The sequence below is a fragment of the Lepidochelys kempii genome, chromosome 11, assembly GCF_965140265.1.
Source record: "Lepidochelys kempii isolate rLepKem1 chromosome 11, rLepKem1.hap2, whole genome shotgun sequence".
Taxonomy (NCBI): domain Eukaryota; kingdom Metazoa; phylum Chordata; order Testudines; family Cheloniidae; genus Lepidochelys; species Lepidochelys kempii.
In genome coordinates this window covers 44,989,128-45,011,086 of record NC_133266.1, presented here as the reverse complement: position 1 = coordinate 45,011,086, position 21,959 = coordinate 44,989,128, and the positions used below count along the sequence as shown (strand labels likewise).

At 37.1% G+C, this 21,959-nt stretch overlaps 1 protein-coding gene across 1 annotated transcript in view; it reads left to right on the top strand.

Moving 5' to 3' along the window:
* The window catches only part of TTN (titin), a 468,699-nt gene that overhangs the window by 341,306 nt on the left and 105,434 nt on the right, over positions 1-21,959 (top strand). Inside the window, exons 194-216 of the mRNA XM_073306908.1 lie at positions 1,007-1,090; positions 2,749-2,832; positions 3,474-3,578; positions 3,862-3,966; positions 4,254-4,337; positions 4,515-4,622; positions 5,593-5,736; positions 6,158-6,253; positions 7,236-7,313; positions 9,574-9,654; positions 11,330-11,434; positions 12,026-12,106; positions 12,525-12,578; positions 12,853-12,933; positions 17,333-17,383; positions 17,520-17,530; positions 18,208-18,598; positions 18,809-19,084; positions 19,899-20,174; positions 20,328-20,467; positions 20,975-21,101; positions 21,191-21,454; positions 21,564-21,830. Coding sequence (XP_073163009.1) covers positions 1,007-1,090; positions 2,749-2,832; positions 3,474-3,578; positions 3,862-3,966; positions 4,254-4,337; positions 4,515-4,622; positions 5,593-5,736; positions 6,158-6,253; positions 7,236-7,313; positions 9,574-9,654; positions 11,330-11,434; positions 12,026-12,106; positions 12,525-12,578; positions 12,853-12,933; positions 17,333-17,383; positions 17,520-17,530; positions 18,208-18,598; positions 18,809-19,084; positions 19,899-20,174; positions 20,328-20,467; positions 20,975-21,101; positions 21,191-21,454; positions 21,564-21,830 — 3,093 coding nt within the window. The remainder of the gene's footprint in view (positions 1-1,006; positions 1,091-2,748; positions 2,833-3,473; positions 3,579-3,861; positions 3,967-4,253; positions 4,338-4,514; positions 4,623-5,592; positions 5,737-6,157; positions 6,254-7,235; positions 7,314-9,573; positions 9,655-11,329; positions 11,435-12,025; positions 12,107-12,524; positions 12,579-12,852; positions 12,934-17,332; positions 17,384-17,519; positions 17,531-18,207; positions 18,599-18,808; positions 19,085-19,898; positions 20,175-20,327; positions 20,468-20,974; positions 21,102-21,190; positions 21,455-21,563; positions 21,831-21,959) is intronic.

The window sequence follows — 21,959 nt, the reverse complement described above, 5'->3', positions numbered from 1 at the left end:
GTCTTGTCCTCGTAAACCTAATTTTTAGCTGACTGTCCAGTCCATTTTCTAATATCTGAGATTTGTTGATTCTACTCAGTGTGTGAGATGTAATCCAGGGGTGTCAAACATCCAGTCCACTGAATATATCTAGCCATTTGATATTTTTTGTCACGATTGTTTACATATTCAAAACACTCAAGGCCTGATATTTTTAAAAAACCTTATGATTGTGCAGAAAACTTTCTAAATCTGAACCCAATGTAAACTAATGCAGTGCTGTCTTTCTGAGTCTGCTGGCAGTCTAAAGTAATAGATCAGAGAGATGTAAACAACTCTGTCCTCCCTATCCTCCATTGACTTGAGCATTAAGACCAAAACCCAATGGTAGCTATTTAATAAAATAATTAATTATTTAATCAGGGGTCATTGTAGCAGATGAAATGAGGAATGGGGTGAGAGGGAAGCCCAATGAATAGGGAAGGCAATGCAGGAAAGGAATTACAGGTGGAAGAAAAGAGGAGTCTCACCAAAACAATGGTAGAGGGACATGAACAGAATAGAAACAAAGGGTAGAAATAGTGATAATCCTAAAGGGGAGTTTATTTTCCCCCATGTGATTCTGAATGTAAATACAGAGTACTGAAAAAACTCTGAATAATTATAATTAAGAATTTAGTTACGACATAAAGGTCAGATTCCATGACTGATCTGTGTTCATCCTCCATTTGGGAGTTACCCATTGTGTAGAGAGAGGCCTAAATTCTTACATTTGTACCTTGACATAGGGATCAGAAATAAAAATGGAATTTAGCTTCCTCACACAATGTGTTTGATACCCTTGCTATGCTCTGTGTGCGTGTGTGTGTATGCGAGAGAGAGAGAAAGAGAGAGAGAGACTAAATGTGGTTTGAATATGAACTTGTTAATGTCTTGAATACATCCTTGTTTTGTTTCATTATTCATCTTATTGTTTTATAAACAACTTTGACGTTCATAAAAGTAAAAGTTACTAATATCTTTAAAGTGCCTGAGGTGCCCAAGAAAGCTGTCCCAGAAGAGAAAGTACCTGTTGCTGTACCAAAAATACCAGAACCTCCACCAGCTAGAGGTACATGTTATCATGGATATCATCTTAAAGAAGAATCTTTGTCTTATTTTCTTTAGCTTTATCTTAACATTTTTGTCTAGTCCACTTTTTCCTATCTGAGATCTGTAAAGTGTACTCACTGAACAAACAGTGCTTAGTATAAGAGTGTGAATGAGTAATCAAAGCCTGAATATTGCATCATCAATGTTTTTAATATCTCTGTCTTCTGTGTTTCATTCTTCTTAATGTTTTGCACACATTTTGATAACTGTAAAATGAAACAAACTAATATCTTTAAAGTACCTGAGATGCCTGAGACAACTGTCCCAGAAGAGGAAGTCCCTCTAAAAACAGAACTTCCGCCAGCGAAAGGTACAGGTCATCAAAAATCTTTGTCTCATTTTCTTGACCATCATTACTTTTCACATACTTTTTCCTGTCCATTTTCTGCCACCGGAGATTTGAAAATTCTACTTGTTTGAATTGTACGGCTGGGGTGTCAAATACATGCTCCATTTACTGTATCTGGTCACAGGAAATATTTTTCTGGTCTGCTTCACGTATTCAGATTGCCCAGAATCTAAGATTTTGTGTTTTTAAAAAGTGAAAATATTGTTATGAGAAAAACTTGCCAAATTTGAACTCAGTTTAAGGGTGTGTCTACACTGCCCCACAGTTCAGACTAGGGGATAAGAGTAGAAGTATGTACCAAAGTTCTGAGCTGTAACTCCCCGGTATTGAAGCTGCAGGCGCAAACTTAAAGGTCCTGAGTTTGCACTATGTGAACTCAAGACTTTTAAGTCCACGTCTGCAGTGTCCACACAGGGGAGTTACAGTGCAGCACTTTGGTCTGCACTGCGACCCACTCCCCCTAGTCCAAACTGCAGGGAAATGTAGACATGCCCTTAACTTCTGCTGTGCTCTCTTTGTGAGTCTGCTGATAGCCTGAAGCAATGTATCTGAGAGGTATTAACTCCTTCTCCTCTCCTGCTCCCTCTGCACACACACATACACAGTTGAAGTCTCTCGGCATTAATTCTAAAGCATAATGATGACACATTAATGTAGCAATTTTCATTTTAATGGATGTAATGAGGAAAGGGTGATAGTGAAGTCTAACAGATAGCAATGAAACTGGAAGTTTATACAGGGAAGGAAATGCAGTGGGAAGAAAAGAGGAGACATCCAAAGACAAGAAAAGAATGAGACAGAGATAGATATAGAAGGAATAGAAAGAAAGGGCAGAAATAAGGGAGTGTAGAATGTCCTCTATTCCCCCACTCCCATGTGGAATGTGTAGACAGATTAGTGCGCAGTGAATGCTGATAACTAAAGTTTATTTACAGCATAAAGGTCAGATTTCACGATTGATATTTGAGCAGTCCCTTCCAATCTGAGTACTGCTGTGCATAGACTGGGTAGATGTACCTTAATTCATACCCAGACAGAGGTATCATAATTAAAAATGCAGTTCAGCTTTTTCACAAAATGCCTTTGATACCCTTGTTGTACCGTGTGTGTGAGACAGAGAGAGAGAGAAAGAAAGAGAGACTCCTTGTTTGAACATGACCTCATTAATGTATTGGATATGTCCATATTTTATGTTTCATTGTTTGTCTTCTCTGCAAAATACACAACTTTAACATTCATAAAAGTAAAAGATCCTCATATCTTTAAAGTGCCTGAGGTGTCCAAGAAAACTGTCCCAGAAGAGAAAATGCCTATTGCTGTGCCTAAAAAACCAGAACCTTCCCCAGCTAAAGGTACATGTCATCCTCAATGTCATCATGAAGAAAATCTTAGTCTTATTTTCTTGAGCATTATGTTAACATATTAATTTTAACACTGACATTTTCTCCAATCTGAGATTTGGAAATTGTACTCATTGAGTAGATCATACTGAGTGTCAGAGTGTGAGTGACTAATCAAAGTTTGAATATTGAATCTCTAATGTTTTTGATATCTCATCTTCTATGTTTCATTGTTCTTAATGTTTTGTACATATGTTGAATACTCTAATACAAAGCAAACTATTATCTTTAAAATACCTGAGATACTGGAAAGAGCTGCCCCAGAAGAGAGAGAACCGATTACTGCGCCTAATAAAACAGAACCTCCACCAGCTAAAAGTACAGATAGATCAGTATTACTACTTTTTTCTTCTTGAACAGTATTTTAACACCTTTTTTCCTTTCTGTGATCAGCTATCTGAGATATGTAAAGTGTATTCATCATGTGAACTGTACTGTGTGTAAGTGTGTGTTATGTTAAGTGACTAATCAGTATTTGAATGTTGCTTCTTAAATACATTTTGATATTCATGACTTTTGTTTATTTGTTCTTCTTACTGTTTTGTACACATCTTTAACAATTATAAAAGTAAACAGAAATATTGTCTTTAAAGTGCCTGAGACGCCCAGGGAAACTGTCCCAGAAGAAAAAGTGCCTGTGCCTAAAAAAACAGAACCTATCGGTGTGCGGAAGAAACCAGCACCTCTGCCAGCTAAAGGTACATGTCATCGTCGACGTCATCATGAGGAAGAATCTTTGTCCTCTTTTCTTGAACATTCTTTAATATATTGTGTCCTGTCCTTTTTTCAGTTATGGACTTTGTACTCATTGTGTAATTGATACAGAATGTGTGTGTGTGTGAGAGAGAGAGAGAGGCTCTATAGTATCTGAACATTGAGGCCATCATTAATGTCTCAGTGTCCTCTGTTTCATCATTCTCTTTCATGTTTTGTACATATTCTTGATAGTCATGTAAGTAAACAGACCCAATATCTTTAAAGTGCCTGAGGTGCCCAAGAAAGCTGTCCCAGAAGAGAAAGTACCTGTGCCTAAAAAACCAAAACCTACTGCTGTGCCGAAGAAACCAGCACCTCCGCCAGCAAAAGGTACAGATCAGTAATAGAACCTTTTCTTCTTCTTCTTCATCTTCTTCTCAAACAGCATTTTAACATACTTTTTCCTGTCTGTTATCAGCTGTCTGAGGTATGTAAAGTGTCATCTTCATGTGAACTGTAGTGTGTATGAAAGTTTGTTGTGTAAGTAGCTAATCAGTGTTTGAATGTTACATCGTAAATGCATTTTGATATCCATGACTTTTGTGTAATATTTCTCCTTAATGTTTCATACACATCTTTAACAATCATAAAAGTAAACAGAACTAATATCTTTAAAGTGCCTGAGGTGCCCAAGAAAGCTGTCCCAGAAGAGAAAGTACCTGTTGCTGTGCCTAAAAAAACAGAACCTGCACCTGCTAAAGGTACTGTCATCACTGACATCTTCATAAAGAAGAATCTTTGTCATGTAAATTATACGTGTGTGTGTGTTAGTTACAGAGAGAGAGAGAGACTATAATATCTGAATGTTTGATATCCCAGTGTCCTATGTTTCATTGTTCTTTTTAATGTTTTGTTCATATCCTTAATATTCATGCAAGTAAAAGATACTAATACCTTTAAAGTGCCTGATGTGCCAAAGGAATCTGCCCCAGAAGAGAAAATATCTGTTGCTGTACTTAAAATGCCAGAGCCTGCACCATCTACAGGTACATGGTAATAATCGACATCATCATGAAGAGGAATCTGTCTTGTTCTCTTGAGCAGTGCATTTAACAGAAAAAGGATAGAACAAAATATGTTATGAGATTTGTAAATTGTACTCTGTGCAATTTGAAGTAAACATGTTCTGTGCATTTTCTGTATCAGCTGTGATAGTTGCATTTGTCACAGTGAAATATCAGTCATAATAAAAATTACTAAATATTTTTCAAGTGGCAAATGTACCTAAGGAAGTTGTTGTTGAAGAAATAGCATTCTTAATGATGGCTAAGAAAGAAGGTCCCCCCCAATAAAGATGCAATCTATCCATTCATAAAAACTATCATTAACAACATTGTATGCTGGCAGCATTCCAATTCTCATTTTTGTTATTTCTTTGTCTTGCAAACATGAAGTTATTTCTTGCTCTTGTGTCCTATCTAGTTCAGAATTCTTCATTTTTTTCCAGTGACGACAACAACAAATCACCTGCCAATGTAATGTTACATAAAACTGTCACTATACAGAAGCAGAAATAAGAAAAGGAGTACTTGTGGCACCTTAGAGACTAACAAATTTAAAATTTGTTAGTCTCTAAGGTGCCACAAGTACTCCTTTTCTTTTTGTGGATACAGACTAACACGGCTGCTACTCAGAAGCAGAAATGTGCACCAAAATTCTTCTGAGAGCCATAACTAATCCCAGATTATTTAGAGATCAAAATCTTCCCTCCCACACAGATCATTCACTAAGACATGAATGCACCAGTAATTTAAAAAGAAATGTATAAACAGCCAAATTAACCATGGAACAAATATTGTACATGTACTTAGTTTGAAGTGCGTGTGTCTGTATCTCTGTGAATGCGTATGTTGAAGTAGTTTTCCTGCCGTATGTATCTTTGTGATATTTGTATAATTCTTCATATGACCAAGTCTTAAACGGTAGTCTTATACTAGTTGTCAATATTCTCTAAAGTCCCTGAAGTCACCATGAAGATTGAACCTGAAGAACCAGAACCTGCTTCTATTTCAGAAATAGAAGAGCTCTCTCCAGCAGAAGAAGAGCTCTCTCCAGCAGAAGAAGAGCTCTCTGTAGTAGAAGAGGTTTTACCAGCCAAAGGTATATACAGTAGCCATAGTCAAATGCACACCTTCGTTTCAAAATTGTGCACATCTTGCTTCATAGTTCTCCACAACCATGTTGTATTTGTATTAAGTCCCAGTTTTTCTCCTTGTGTTGTTGTATGTGTGAATATGTTCTAAATTCTCAATTCATTGTAATTTAATTATAATAGTCTTCCCGTTATTCAGTTTTCCTCATGTATTTTTGTTCCCGTGTTAGTAGTGTGCTTTTATAATTCATACTGGACATTCACGTTATGTGCAAGCAACAAACATTTATTTAGGGCTTTTTATGCTTCCATTTAAATCAATGAGAGTTTTGCCATGGAAGCAGAATGGAGGTTTTGGTACATTATATGTTCTTCATATGACTTTATGATAGTAGACGTATTCTAAATCTGCCACAATATTATTTCAAGAGCCAGAACCTGAAAAGAAGATTCCTGAAAAACCAAAGCCACGGGTACCTATTCCACCAAAAGAGGAATTTAAGATGGAAAAAGTTCAACTGAAAGGTATAAGAAGCTACTGAAATCAGTATTAACAGTTTTACTGAATGCTTCAATATAACGCATTTTAATTATAATTTGCTCCTCTTGAAAAGTGGGCTTTTTAATATATTACTTTTAGCCTAACTCAGGGCTTGTTTCTGTTGTTTTCAGTCTAATGATGTTCCTTACTAATTGTTTATCTGTTATTAGCTTTCAGAAATATCTGTCCAGTCAGTTTGTGTGGTTTTCAGTTAAAATGAAGAAATTTATGAAAAAGTTGCTTTATTTTAAATTGTTCTAATCTTTGAAAAAGATCTTAGCACAATATGATAACATATTTGTACATTATTTCACACTGAAAAAAAGGGGTCACCAAAGGAAATTAGTAGGCAGCAGGTTTAAAACAAACAAAAGGAAGTATTTTTTCACAGAACACACAGTCAACCTCTGGAACTCTGCCATAGGATGTTGTGAAGGCCAAGACACTAACAGGATTCAAAAAAGAATTAGATAAATTCATGGAGAATAGGTCCATCCATGGCTATTTGCCAGGATGGGCAGGGATGGTGTCCCTAGCCTCTGTTTGCCAGAAGCTGGGAATGGGCGACACTTGGTGATTACCTGTCCTGTTCATTCCCTCTGGGGCACCTGGCATTGGCTGCTGTGAGAAGACAGGATACTGGGCTAGACGGACCTTTGGTCTGACCCAGTATAGCTGTTCTTATGTTCTTATCCCCACCATGGTTCTCGAGGGTAGTATGTTGCTGGAGCTGTTATACAAATGTGGTCATTAAAGATCCCATTACACCTTTGGAACAGCTGCTTAGAAAGAACTCTGTAGTTTGTGTCCATTGTTTTCTTTTGTTATGTTGCTAGTGTTAATCAGTTATTTGGTGGTGGGGTGTTTGGTGGGTTTTAGCACAAGGATTTTTTCTTTTTCTCATTTTAAATTAGTTTCATTCTAAGGATGTAGGTAGTAAAAATCAAACTGTCGTCTTCTTTAAAGCTCCCACACCAAGGAAGAAAGTTGTGCCTGAAAAACCTGTTGAGGCTCCAGAGAAAGTGGAGCTCACCCCTGCTAAAGGTATCTAGTATACGGGTCGGAGAGGGAGGGGAATCATATTTTCTCATTCCTGTCTCTGGTGGGCACTAGATTGTAGTTCTTGAAATTCATCTTCTGTAGTACGCTCCTAAGAACTTCTCTTTTAAATGTTTGGAAGATGTTGTCCAGATGTCATCTGTCTTTGTTGTTCTGTGTTCAATGTCTTTCGTTTTGCTAGATTTAATTGCAACTTCCTTTCCCACTCTGAAATTCAGGAGCTGGTGGATGTGCTAGATAGCTGTGTTAGGGAAGGATATTAAAGTGGGATTAATTATGGGGATCCACACTACTCTATTTGAGGTATAAAGCTCTACTGCAGTTGAAATAAATAAGAAACATAGATAGCTGTGTTTGCGATGACCAGGAGAACCGTACAATGACTTGCCTGCCTGGTGTGAAGGTTGCAGATCTCTTGAGACTTCTAGATAGACTTATGTGTAGTGCTGGGGAGGAGCCGGTGGTCATGGTACAACGACATAGGGAAGGGTAAGAGAGAGGTTCTGGAGGCCAAATTTAGGCTACTATGTAAGAGATTGAAGTCTAGGATCTCCATGGTAGCATTCTCTGAAATGCTTCCAGTTCCACACGCAGGGCCAGTTAGACAGGCAGAACTGCAGGTTCTCAATGCGTGGATGAGACAATGGTAGGGAGGAAGGGTTTAGATTTATTAGGAACTGGGGAAACTTTTGGGAAAGGGGGAGCCTATACAGGAAGGATGGGTTCCACCTAAGCCAAAATGGAACCAGATTGCTGGCACTTAAAATTAAAAAGGTCGTAGAACAGTTTTTAAACTAAGGGCTGGGGGAAAGCCAACAGGTGCAGAGGAGCATGTGTTTCAGACACAGACATCCCTTAGGGGAGGATCTTTTAATGAAGATGTCCTAGTAAGGAGGAGAGGGTGGAAGATGATAAAATGCGGGTAGGATCTGATGAGAAACAGTCAAATGAAAAAGAGTCCCATTAAATTACGTCATGTAATGGCAGACAGCTAAAAAGTGACACGTTTTTAAAGTGCTTATGTATAAATGCTAGAAGTCTAAGTAATAAGATGGATGAACTAGAGTGCCTCATATTAAATGAGAATATTGAGATAATAGGCATCACACAAACTTGGTGAAATGAAGATAATCAATGGAACACAGTAATACCAGGGTACAAATATATCAGAAGGACTGAACATGTCGTGCTGGTGGGGGAGTGGCACTATATGGGAAATAAAGTTAGAATCAAATGAAGTAAAATCTTAAATGAACCGAACTGTACCATAGAATCTCTATGGATAGTGATTCCATGCTCTGGTAATAAAAATAGTGATATATTACTGACCAGGATGATGATGATGACTGTGAAATGCTTAAGGAGATTAAAGAGGATATAAAAATAAAAAAATCAATAATAATGGGGGATTTCAACATCCCTATATTGGCTGGGTACATGTCACCTCAGTGCAGGATGCAGAGATAAAGTTTCTTGACACCTTAAATGACTGCTGCTTGGAGCAGCTAGTCCTGTAATCCACAAGAGAAGAGGCAATTCTTGACTTAGTCCTAAGTGGAGCACAGGATCTGGTCCAAGATCTGAATATAGCTGGACCACTTGGTAATAGTGACCATAATATAATTAAATTTGACATCCTTGTGGCAGGGAAAACCATACAGCTGCCCAACACCATAGCATTTAATTTCAGAAAGGGGGACTACACAAAAATGAAGAAGTTAGTGAAACAGAAATTAAAAGGTACAGTGCCAAAAGTGAAATCTCTGCAAGAGAGCGTGAGAGAAAAAAAAATTGGGCTCTTTTTCTTCCTCCTAAATTTATTCAGAGCTTAGAAATTAAGGTGGCAGGCATCTTATAAAAATACCATAGACAGACAGTCCAGGTAGATAGGTAAGTAGGACCTGCAACTGTAGGGAGTGTAGAATATCAGGGATGAGATCCACGGTGTTGACAGAGAGAAGAATTTTACCTTTAACCCTTAACTTTGAATTTCTTAGCTTTTGTGGGTTTCTCAGACTCGTACATTTATTTTGTTATTTTTGTGAAAATCTCTTACTAGTCTTGGATCCATAAAACAAGCATATACAGATATTCCAGGAAAAAAGATTAAGTAAAACAATCTGCATCCATTTCAGTTGTTTTATCTTCTGTTTTGAATGTTCTATTGTAAAGCAGCATTTGGTTTGTGTATTTGGATGGCTGCTATTACTGCTATGAACTTATTTTGAAATGATGTTCTTTTAAGTGCCCGGAGTTGAAAAGAAAGGCCGCAGAATACTTCCTGAAGTTACCCCTCCACCAAAGGAAGAAGTTGTTCTTAAAAAAGGTACAGTAATTGGTCATGATATAAGCACACAAATCCATTCCCTAAGTATTCCAAAGGAACACTGCGCTAGGACTGCATTATGCCCTCCCAGAGAAACTTATATGAGAAATTACATGAGCTAAATGCTGCCTGAGGCTCATTTCCTGGTGAAGGAGTTTGTGGGTGCATGCAGGAGGAAGAGGTTGAAAATCCAGTAGATCCAAAGGATCTATAGGGAAAGCAGAGCAAAACACTGAGAATATCAGGACATCCCCTGGGAGACTCTTCCTCTTCATGCTGTTCTCTGGACCCCATTCCCTCCATCTTGACAGTAGCACTAATTCAGGAGCCATGTTGTGGGTGGCTACCTAGCAACCAATGACTGATTGGCCTTCCCCAATGGGACTTCTGCTTGGATATCCACTGTGTTGGAGGGAAGCTGGCCTGATCAATTATTTCCTATTCCAGTCTGGCACTCTTTTCCAGTCCTGTGAATATCTGACCATGCAGAGTTCATATTGGGGTCATTCCATGGTCTCAGAAGGGCAGGCAGCACTGGCCACTCCTTTCATGCAAAGACTGGAGCTTTCCCAATGCACTCATTTGCTTTTTAGCATGCTATACAGAGGGGAACCAATAGCTCCACTGAATTATCTTTCCTGCTGTTTTATATTAACTGAAATCAAAGTGGAATTTCAGATGTATAATTCTTTTTTAAAAGTCTCTAGCTCTTTAGGTAATGATTATAAGAGATATTTTTACTTATGGTAGACTAAAAACGAGTAGACTAAAAATGATCTATAAGATATACAATTTACCTTGCAAAAGGTAACAACAAAATAGCTCAAACCTGCTCTTTTTGAAGTAAATTGGAGTTTGGTCCAGAATCTACCATTTTGGCCCTGAAATTCGTTTGTAATTTCAGGTGTTAGTGCATAATTATCCACTCTAATTCATCATTTAAAAATAACTCATAATACATCATTTTTGTGCTCACAAGAAATGTTGGCATTAATACCGTAATTCAAATTATCAAGTACAGTAAGCATTTACAGGGTAGTTTAGGTACTTCACCAAAAAATGTTGAAAATTAACTGGTAGTGTGGCTTTCAGTTGGTGAATCTATTATATATTCAGAATACCAGAAATGTCATGAAGGATTCCTAAAAGCTTCTCTCTTATGTCTCCAAAAATAAATTATCTGTTACTGATAAAACATTTGTGATCCAATATGTCATTGTTATGGGAAAGACTAAAATTATCTTGATATGTAATTTCATTATTAACAGATGTTTTACTTGATGTATAGATTTATTCAAACTGAAGATCTTACAAGTCGTCATTATTATATTGAGTTCTAAAATATTCTTGGATTATAGTTCTGTGTAAATTCAGTGGCTTTTTAATTCAAATGATCTAAATAACTAATTTTATTCTAAGTCTGAATGTTAAAATATACATTTTCCAGCAGATGGACCACTTTAAATTAAAGCATTTTTTTTTGCTCCAAGTGACAATGTAAAATTGCCTTTATGATAATAACCATAATAATGACATAAAAGCTATATTCCTGTACAATATGCTGGGTGTTTCATATATATATTCTCTGTTCAGATAATTATTAAATCTTTATCTTAATTACCATCATCTTCATCCAGATAGGGCTTTAAAAACTGAAATTATTTCTCTTTCAAAGTTCCTAGAAAAACACCTGAAGAGGAAAAACCGAAACCAGAGAAAGAACCAAAAGTAGAAACTAAACCAGAACCTAAACCAGTAGAAAAGAAAAAGAAACCTGAAGGTACAAGTCAAGATCACATTCATTTGCTTCTGATTATGGAGAGACCCAAACCGAAATCCTACTTCTGATTAGCAATTTATTCGGCTTAGTATCTAAACCTGGATTCAAGATCAGAATTGTGTAAATGTCCTCCACGCCTGTAATATGCTGAGTTTAAGTTTCTACTAAAAATATACCCAAATTTTGGGAAAATCTAGGTCCAGATTGGAATTGTGAACCTTGGTGGCTATTTCTCTTTCTGAGTCTTCATTTTATGTAAAAGAGAACTTTTAAAATGTTTTATAATGTAAACTAAAAAGTAACAAAGCATAAACCATGGTTGATCCACTTATCCTTTCAGTTATGGTCTTGTAACTGCATGTCCTACTGTCTGTTTTCTGTTTCTAGTTTTATCTAAGTGTGATTGCTAACAATATATATGTACCTTAAACCTAAGGTCAACTGAAAATCTTAATCACATATACAGAACTTGACTAAATTTCTAATGTCATATTAAACCACTCTAGTTATATTAAAATTACTTCAGTTAATGTATCTGGGTAGTCAAGGAATTTAAACATATATTCCAAAATAAAAATAATATTTTTAAAGAGCCAGAAGTTCCCAAGAAGAAAATTGAGATACCACCTGTCACAAAAAAAGAGGAGAAACCTGAGCCTGAACCAGAGAAAGGTACCAAATGTGTGGTTCTCTTTTCCTTATTCCTGCAACTAAACTGCATCCATCAGTAAACACCGTTTTATGTAGGCTAAACTAATTCATTAATATCATTCAGCCATAAAAAGTGTCCTTTTTTAGCCTCTTTGCATTCTTCTGGGTCTTATTTCCTCTTTAGTTCTTCAGTGCTTAAAGAATTCAACTCTCTTCCATTGAGATCTCTGCATCTTGCTGTATATGTGTTTGCCCCTGCTGTCTTTCATCAGTGTATTTTGCAAGTTAAAAAAATAAAATTAAAAAGCCGGTCTTCTATTAATTGTCTGTGTTTTAAAGTTTCACTAACATTTTGCACTTCTCCTTTATGATTTTTCTCTATTTTTAAATAAGGTTATAAAATATTTATACTAACCTATTGGTTATTGTGTGTTTAAAGTGCCAGAACCTAAGCCAGCAGCTATCCCACTTCCTGAACCAAAACCCGCAGTAGGTAAGAGACCTCTCAACATGAATAACTGTACACACATTTCCCTGTACATCTTGCCTTTTACCATTGAGTGGGTTCCGGTTAAAAGCGTGTTAAGCAAATATCTCAGCTAACTTTTCATGCTACCAGGAGTGAAGGATATTTTCTGAATATTTGTTGTGAGTGAGGATCTAGTAAATGTATGCTTTATAGGGCACTTGAGAAAGTGCTGCATAATAAGTTTTAATAAACATGTACAAAAAATCAATTAATTAATACATTTTAATTCTTTCTACAGCTCTAAAATCTCCCAAACCACCAGCAGAACCAGCCCCTGTTGCTGCTCCAGTGACAACTCCAGTGGTTGGAAAGAAAGCAGGTATTAACATTGATTCTGTAGAGTGTTTGCTAATTTGCAGTACCATCCTGCAGCCATTTCTCACGTGACTATACACACTGAAGACAACATGACACCTAAGGGCTGTGGGATCTTATCATTTATTATTTCCCAGATACTTAAAGCCTCCCCCCCCTCATGGGGGGGATCAGGCTCCCATTGTACTAGGCACTGACGCACACACATAATAAGATAATTCCTGCCCCAAAGCTATACAATTGGGGTTTAGTCTATGCTCTTCAGTGTGGGAGATGAGACGTACTTAACATGTCTAATTAAATGTATGTATTCTGTTAATTTCTTGATATTTGTTCTGTATGTTCAGACATTCATCTGTATATGTTGTATGCCTGTTATATGTATTGCAAAAAATATATTTATGTTGTACATATTGGGAAGGGATGACGGTGTTGTTTTGTTCGCTGTTTTGGAGTTTGTTTTCTATCTGCTGAGTGCTGGCAAAGGTGCCAAGAGCACTGAAGCTCTCTGGCACTACTGTTGTTGTTTAGTATTCATATAGGGTGGCATCCAGCGGCTTCAGCCAGAGTCAGGGACCCATTGTGTACAGCCACATCGGAATAGTCTGTCCCTTTCTGACATCCTTACAGGTTAGGAGCTTCATCCATGGAACGGCTATAGCACAAGCAGCAGCAGCAGCACAATCTTCCCCATCACTTTGTGTCCCAACCATGACCCAGAGGGGACCCATTCTAAAATGAGAGTGCAGTTAATTCTCTTTATTCAATCCTCGAACACTTGTGAAGCATGCAATCAGTGTCCATTGTGATATTGGTTTGGTGATGTGGACAGCTATTCAAAAACTCCACGTAGGTTGCCAGGCATCATCACAGAATAACAATTTTCAGCTACTGCTAGTGTGGGTTGGATTTGAACTGGCAACCTAAAGGCAAAAGACTCCATTGCCCATCACCATCTTGAGATAACTAGGACCCTGTGTTGTAAAGGTCAAATGCCACCTGTGGAAAAAGGCAAGATTAAATCCCCTGTGTTTAAAGTGTCTGCTACCGATGAGAAACACATGCATGTAAAAGATAGTATAAGCCACAAGGCAGCTGCAGGGACATTTGAGCAGAAGAAGCATTTGAGCTAAACATCTCAGATGAAACAGTTGATAGAATATTAAAACCAGAGGAAGATAAACAAGAGACAGAGGTTCTTAAACAATTTGGGATGGTTGCCCAAGAAGCTGAACCAAAAGTAATAACTGTAGTTTCAAGGAAGAATCCTACGGTTAAAGATGAGGAGAGAGAGCCTGCAATAGGTCAGGTTGCCTTTGAAAAGGCTAAAAATAAGAACACCCCATGAGGAACCAAAGCCCATTTATATAGCATCTGAACACATTGAAAGAAGTACCAGAGAAGAAAAGAAGAATACAATTAAATTAGAGGTTAATAGGATGGATGAAAATGAGAGATTCCCTGAAGAGTCTAGCATTCCATCCAAAGAAGGGGAAAGATTCCTACATATGAAAAAGAAAAAGGGAAGTGCATTAATTTTTCTCCTTGAAGATGCCCCAAGAAAGTCTGATATCTTGATTCAGAAGAAGAGAGATGTTCCAAAAAGATAAAATAAGTTTGCAAACTGAAGAAATTGCCATAAAAGATTATGTGATGGATACTACAGAAGCCACTGAAGAAGTAGTACCTGAAATACCTCTGATAACAAGTGAGGGAGAGAAGAAAGATGTTACTCTGAAGAGGTCTGAAAAAGTCCCTTTGGGTAAATTCATGACATAAACAAGAAAACTCAGAAAGTGGGGAAATTCAGTTTCAAGAAAGCTGAATTTATCCTACTGCTGAAGAAATCATGGTTCCCACCAAACAAGTAAAGAAAATAGATATCTTTCAAAAAGAAGAGATTAACAAAAATCTTGACTGTAAAATGGCAGAATAAGGTTCCCAGGAATCCTCTGAGGATACTGGGGTAGTAGTGAGAAATGATGGGGGCATTGGAAAATTCATTGAAGATGAGGTGATTCCCACAAAAAGGCTAATAGAATCTTTACAGATTCAGTTCTCAAGCCACAGGATGCAGAAATGAAAATAGAAGGAAAAAATTTTGCAGGCTAAAGAGAGTCCACTGAAACCCATATGAGGAGAGAGATTCAGAAGTATCAGTGATGGAACAGATAACTTTAAATGGCAAGCAGGAAAAAGGATTATGCCAGTTAAGAAAGTTAAAACGCCTTCTAGGACCTTCTTAGATAAAGACAAAGATACAGACTAAAACCCCTGAAAAGCTGTCTGTAGGAAAAGAATTCGAAATGGTGATTCCGGGAAATGGCAGAGACACTGAGATTTCCTTAGGAGACCTTGACAAAATAGCCCAATTTGAAAAAAGTGATGGAACTGAATCAGTAAAGGAAAGTCCTGTTAGATGTCAAAGAATGAGGGCAAAAAACGATATTAAAAAGTTATCTCCCAAAAGAGAAACCCTAGCTCTTAAAAACAGTGAGCAAATCTTAAACTGAAAGACATAAATCTCCTTTAAATATAGAGGAACTCAAGCTTTCTGGAAGAGAATTCTCTGTTGTAGAAGACGTCAGATAAAATAGCAGCATAATGTGGCAGTAAAAAATTTACTCCTGTCACCAAGAAAACAGAGAAGAAAACAAAGCCTTTGAACCAAAAGCTGTCTTGCAATAGAATGCCCAGCAAAGAAGATGTCCCAGTCTCCAAAAGCCTAGGTAAAGTTATCACTCCATTACAGAAGAGAAAGAAGTCTGGGGACTGGATCTCGACGAGCATGGTAGAGTTTCAGAAGATGACTGGCAATTGGATTAATTTGAGGAGCTGAAAGAAGCTGTGGAATGTCTGGTGGAAAGGTGAGAAGGCTGCTGCCAAACTCCTCCTCAGAGAGCTCATCATATAAGCTTTGGAAGAAAACACCATTTCTCATCATTATCTGCTTGTGTTTATTTGTCAGTCTGCTTGTATCCTTCAGTACTATTTGTATCTCCATCTAATGCATCAATTCTCTGAATAGGCATTCAAACATCTGTCACTAGTTTGTCTTCCTGTGTGTGTATCATCTGAACATACTTTTGTGTTCATTGTATTATTTTTACATTATTTTTAAATGGTAGTTTAAATCATCTATATGTTGTTACTGTAAAATTGCAGAGCGGTTCACACAGATTTTTCATATGTACACCTCTTTTTTATCATTTCTTGCATTCTGTGTCCTGCATTTCATATCGCTCAACTATATAAAACAGTCTTTGTACACACATATACAGAATGCAGGATAATAGGAAGTGTGATGTGGGAAATATTTTGAAAAGTGAGGGGCGACCTCTCATAATTTATGAATGAGACAAGGTGGGGGAGACCAACTTCTGTCTAATAAAAGATATTACCTCACCCGCCTTGTCTCTCTCATATCCTGGGACCAGCATGGCTACAACAACACTGCAAACAATAGTTCATGAATGGCAGAGTGAAGCAGAAACACATATGAATTATGATAAATAATCCCTAACTCTTGAGCATAGCCCTCTGCCTTTGAACATGTATTTCATGAATAGATTAATATATTTCTTGGTTTGGTTTTTACAGTATGTGTGTTACCTTTTAAAAGCTGTCAAAACAGGTAGAAAAAGAGAGCTTTGCTACCCCAATTTACTGGTGGGTAGGTCATACATGGCTTTTTATTATTGGTACTCAATAGTCAAGGTATCAGTGTTCTTTGGAGGCAGTGACATTTGTGTGGGCTGTGATTTTTTTGACATGGCCTTCGTTTCAATTGGTGGTTGGGTAGTCATGCAGTAGTTTATGTATGTCTCTTGTTAAGTGGTATTTAGACTTACACTTCTGTGTAGTGCCTCACTAGAACAGGAAAGACAGGTTCTAGCATGCTAAGTGGCAGTTTCTTCCACTACTGTCCTTTGAGAAATCATCATTTTACAAAGTTTCATTGTTTTGCCCAAAACTGATGATTATCATTTTTATTATCATTTACAGCTTTTTTTATTATATTTAATTAAAAAACCCGTAACTGGGAGCTTAGGGTTAGTGAATGGCTACTTCACAGCGAGTCTTAAAAAATAACAGAGTTTTGGCAGAACAAAATATTGATAAAGGGAGGGTTCCTAAGCTCCACTTTTTAATATCTACCACAGGATATGCAGTTTTAGATGCTATATTTCAAAATATTCAATGTCAATCTAACTATTGACAGTATATGTTGTATAAAAATGTATATGCTTACACCCTTCTCCTTGCTGTATGAGTATATGTATGTATGGAGACAGAAGAAAGAGAAAATGTCACTATTAGAAAGATTTTTATCTTAATGTTAATACATACATCTACTTACCGAGACTTAATACATTGCTAATACTATTGCTGTTTTACTGCAGAGCCAAAAGCATCAAAAGAGGAACCTGGCAAGGTTAAAACTCCTATTAAAGGTAAGAGAAATGATCATAAAATACAAACAGTGCAAAGTTTGCATGTGTAAAATCCTAATTATAATGAATGCTTTCAGCTTTCTGTGGTGTAAATTATTGGACAGCAGACTTCCCAAATATGACTTAGAATGACAAGGATTAGCTAAAGTTTAATCTAAACTGCCTTTTTTTTTTTTTGCCAAGACAATATTTGTTAAAAGGAATGGCTGTTCCTATTTCTGAAGTTACATTTTTAATGAAATCATCTTTAAAAATCCATCTGATTCAGCCACTAACACAAGATATGAAACTTAACCTTGCTTATATTATCATATTTGACTCAAACAATGGACAAATTTAGAATAGAGATTAATATTAAACTTTAAATAAAATATCTCTAAAATGTTGCCATTCAGATTAAATAAATAGACTTACGATTCTGATTATGTTCTGACTCATTCTGGACAAAGCAAATTAAGATTTACTATGAATACATTGTAATCAAAGAGGAAAACTGTAAAGGAGGGCATATCAAATCTCAGTATGGGTGTTTTAGACATAACAAAAGTGAATGGATGCTTTAACCCAGTTGAGACTTTGAGCATGAAAAACTGCACGGCACCCCAGCTTTTAACATGGTCCAGGTAGAATTGTGGACTAATTCTTTAATCTAGGCTTGATTGTGCAGTTTTTGTGCTCTAATTGCATCACTGTAAATTTTGTCAAATTGGCAACTAAGCGTCTGGCTCATGAACCTCATTCAGCCCAGTTGCTACAGCATGCAAACAAGCAAAACTCTAAATTGGGATGAGTTTATTCATCTCTACATCTGACTTATAGCCAAGAAGACACCATCCCCTGCAGAACTGGAGAGGAGGAAACTAAGGCCAGGCAGTGGTGGTGAAAAACCTCCTGAAGAGCCACCATTCACCTACCAACTTAAAGCTGTGCCACTCAAGTTTGTTAAAGAAATGAAGGACATAGTGCTGAAAGAAGCTGAATCTATTGGCTCTTCTGCAATCTTTGAGGTTCTTATCTCTCCCTCTACTGCAAGTACCAGCTGGATGAAAGACGGAAATAACATCCGAGAGAGCCCAAAGCACAGGTTTATTGCAGATGGCAAAGACAGGAAGCTGCATATTATTGATGTCCAGCTTTCAGACTCCGGCGAGTACACTTGTGTGCTACGTCTGGGAAACAAAGAAAAGACCTCGACAGCTAAACTCATTGTTGAAGGTATTTCCTTGCACCCTGAATATGCTTTAGATTCTTCAGCAACTTAAAGAATAGCTATAATTTACAGCGTTAAATATGTTTGTATATTGCGAGTTTTCAGTAATTGTCGTAAATTCCATTGATCATTTCATATTTTCATTCTGTATGCAGTGCGTCTCTATGCTGTATAAAAAATAAAATGCATCAAAATATGGTTCCCTCTTCCCCCAGAAATACCAGTGCGTTTTGTGAAAACTCTTGAGGAACAAGTCACAGTGGTCAAAGGGCAGCCATTTTATCTGAGCTGTGAGCTGAACAAAGAGAGAGATGTGGTGTGGAGGAAGGATGGAAAGATCATAAAAGACAAGCCTGGAAAGTACGCTCTGAATATTATTGGTTTGCAACGAGCCCTCACCATCATGAATGCAGATGACACTGATGCTGGCACTTATGCTGTGACAGTGGAAGATACTGACCTCAAATGTGACTCTGTTGTTCAAGTAATAGGTAAGCAATCAGAATAAAACTCTAATTTCTCTCCTTTGAATTTGTGTGCATGTTTAGGGTGCTTTAAAATAAGGAAAGTTTGACTTGATTGGTACCTGAAAAGGAGCACAAAAGGGTGGTCACCGTGTTTTTATTCCTTAGGTAATGGGTTCATTATTCTTCACCTTTGTTTAACACATTTTGAAATGTACACTCTTGGTATTTTAGGGCCTAACTCCCACTGAAGTTATAGGAAAAGCTGCTACTCAAAGGGGGATGAATCAGAATTACCATTTATAGGATTAGGGTCATATTGATCCTCATGTGGAACTCCCAGTCAGGATCAGTGGGGAGTAGTGCTCAAAATACTATGCCAGAATTAACCAGATTTCATCAATATTGTTAGAAGTAGACTCCCATTTGGGGGATTTTATCTGCTGAATATTAGTAGATAATTTTGGCAAATGTATGGATTGCTCTCAGCTCCCTGCTAAGTTGCTATGATTTATTGGAGGGCCTTTGTTTTTTTGGCAATCCTGATATAGAAACTCCTAGCCATCTGCCCTCCATAAATTGCAAACAAGTCTTTGGGAAATGTTCTACTCTGGTTGCATATGACAACTTCTATTATTGCAGTGATTCCTGTGAATCATGTGTGCTCATTTCAAGTTATAAACCAATATAAACTGGCAAGTCGTTTTTTTTATAGGCTTTGTCTTTTCAAAGAGTGGAATAAACTAAATTTCAGAAGCCCTTATTTCTCTCATTTATGAACCCACTTATATGTATTAATAACCTACGAACCCTAATTTTTATTTAACTTTTTCTCATGCAGAAGTGATAAGAGACTGGTTGGTGAAACCTATAAGAGACCAGCATGTGAAACCAAAGGGTACAGCTACTTTCGTTTGCAATCTTGCCAAGGAGACGCCAAATTTTAAATGGTACAAGGGAGATGAAGAAATTCCAGCTAAACCAACTGAAAAGACAGAAATCTTGAAAGAAGGAAATCTCATTTACCTCAAAATTAAGAATGCTGCACCTGAAGATATTGGTGAATATGCAGTGGAAGTTGAAGGTCGCAGATATGCAGCTAAACTGACCCTTGGAGGTAAGGAAGGTTTTCTGAACATTATATGTAATTATTGTATATGCCAGTATTTTCAACCCTTTCAAAACAAGAATATTCAAAACTTGAACTGCTGTAAAGTTGTATCAAAACTTTCATTGACTATGTTACACATGTTTGTTTGTGCATCTCCAGAGCGTGAGGTTGAGCTGCTTAAACCGCTGGAGGATGTTACAGTTTATGAGAAACAAACAGCAAACTTCGACACAGAAATTTCTGAGGAAGATGTTCCTGGAGAATGGAAACTGAAAGGAGAAATCCTGAGGCCCTCACCTGTAAGCATCCTCCCATTTAAAAATGCAGTTCATTTAAAATGAGAATACTGTGAGCAAGTTCTACAAACTTATGTTAGTCACACTGTAAAATTTTTGCTGGTCTGTTTATCTCTGCAGTCATCCAGTGCTCTGGCACAGAAATTAGAGAGGTTAAGTTTTATGATGATTGAAAATGTGGTCCTCCTCAAGGAACTACGTTTCACAGCAAATAACATAAAATAATTTGCAAGGCTTCATATCACAACAAAAATATCCAGGCCCATGTAAATTGCTAGAGTGGCGCCTAAGTTAAAAATAGGAGTTGAGCGTTAAGGAAATGTATTTTATTTTACTTTAAGATTTCCTTTAGAGTAAAATCATTTTGATTTGGTAGCAATACTGTTCTCTAACAGGCAACTATTCCCTGTGTGTGTAAAACAAGATTTGGAGTGTTTCTTTTTTATGAACAGAGTCCAATATTGTGTATTTAGAATACCAGTTTCCTTACTAAAAACGTAATTTTTCCAGACTTGTGAAATCAAAGCTGAAGGAGGAAAACGCTTCCTAACTTTACACAAAGTCAAGTTGGAACAGGCTGGTGAAATCCTCTACCAAGCACTCAATGCGCTTACTACAGCCATCCTGACAGTGAAAGGTACACTATACTAGCAAATAGAGAATAGTATCACTTAGTCCAAGTTCACATTGAGTGCTTGAAAAAAATTAATTCTGTTTTGTTTCTAGAAATTGAACTTGACTTTGCTGTGCCTCTGAAAGATGTCACTGTTCCTGAGAAGCGTCAGGCTCGATTTGAATGTGTTCTCACCCGGGAAGCCAATGTTATATGGTCTAAGGGCACTGACATCATCAAAGTTGGAGACAAATTCGATATAATTGCAGATGGAAAGAAACATATCCTTGTAATCAATGATTCAGAGTTTGATGATGAAGGAGAATACACTGCTGAAGTGGAAGGGAAGAAGAGTACAGCAAGATTGTTTGTGGAAGGTAAGTATCTCATTATGAGCAGAGACTATGTGAAGATTATTAAAGAGCACATCTTCTAGAACTTCACTAGCGTAATGTTAAGGTACTGATGAGCAATGTTTCATTATAGGTGTCAGGTTGAAGTTCATCACACCTCTAAAAGACCAAACAGTGAAAGAAGGGGAAACGGCTCACTTTGAGTTCGAGCTTTCTCATGAAGATATGCTAGTGACCTGGTTCAAAAATGACAAAAAACTCCACACAAGCAGAACGGTTCTGATTCATGCAGAAGGCAAGACTCACAAATTAGAAATGAGAGAAGTAACACTTGATGATATCTCTGAGATAAAGGCTGAAGTCAAGGGCTTGCACACTCGTGCTAAGCTCCAAGTCTTAGGTAAAGTATTACCACCACTTAATATAAACAATTTCTTAAAGGAACAGTGACAAAACATTTGTTTTAATAACTTTTTACATTTCAATATGCCTTTAATTATATATTGATTTCAAGTTTACTAACTGTTTC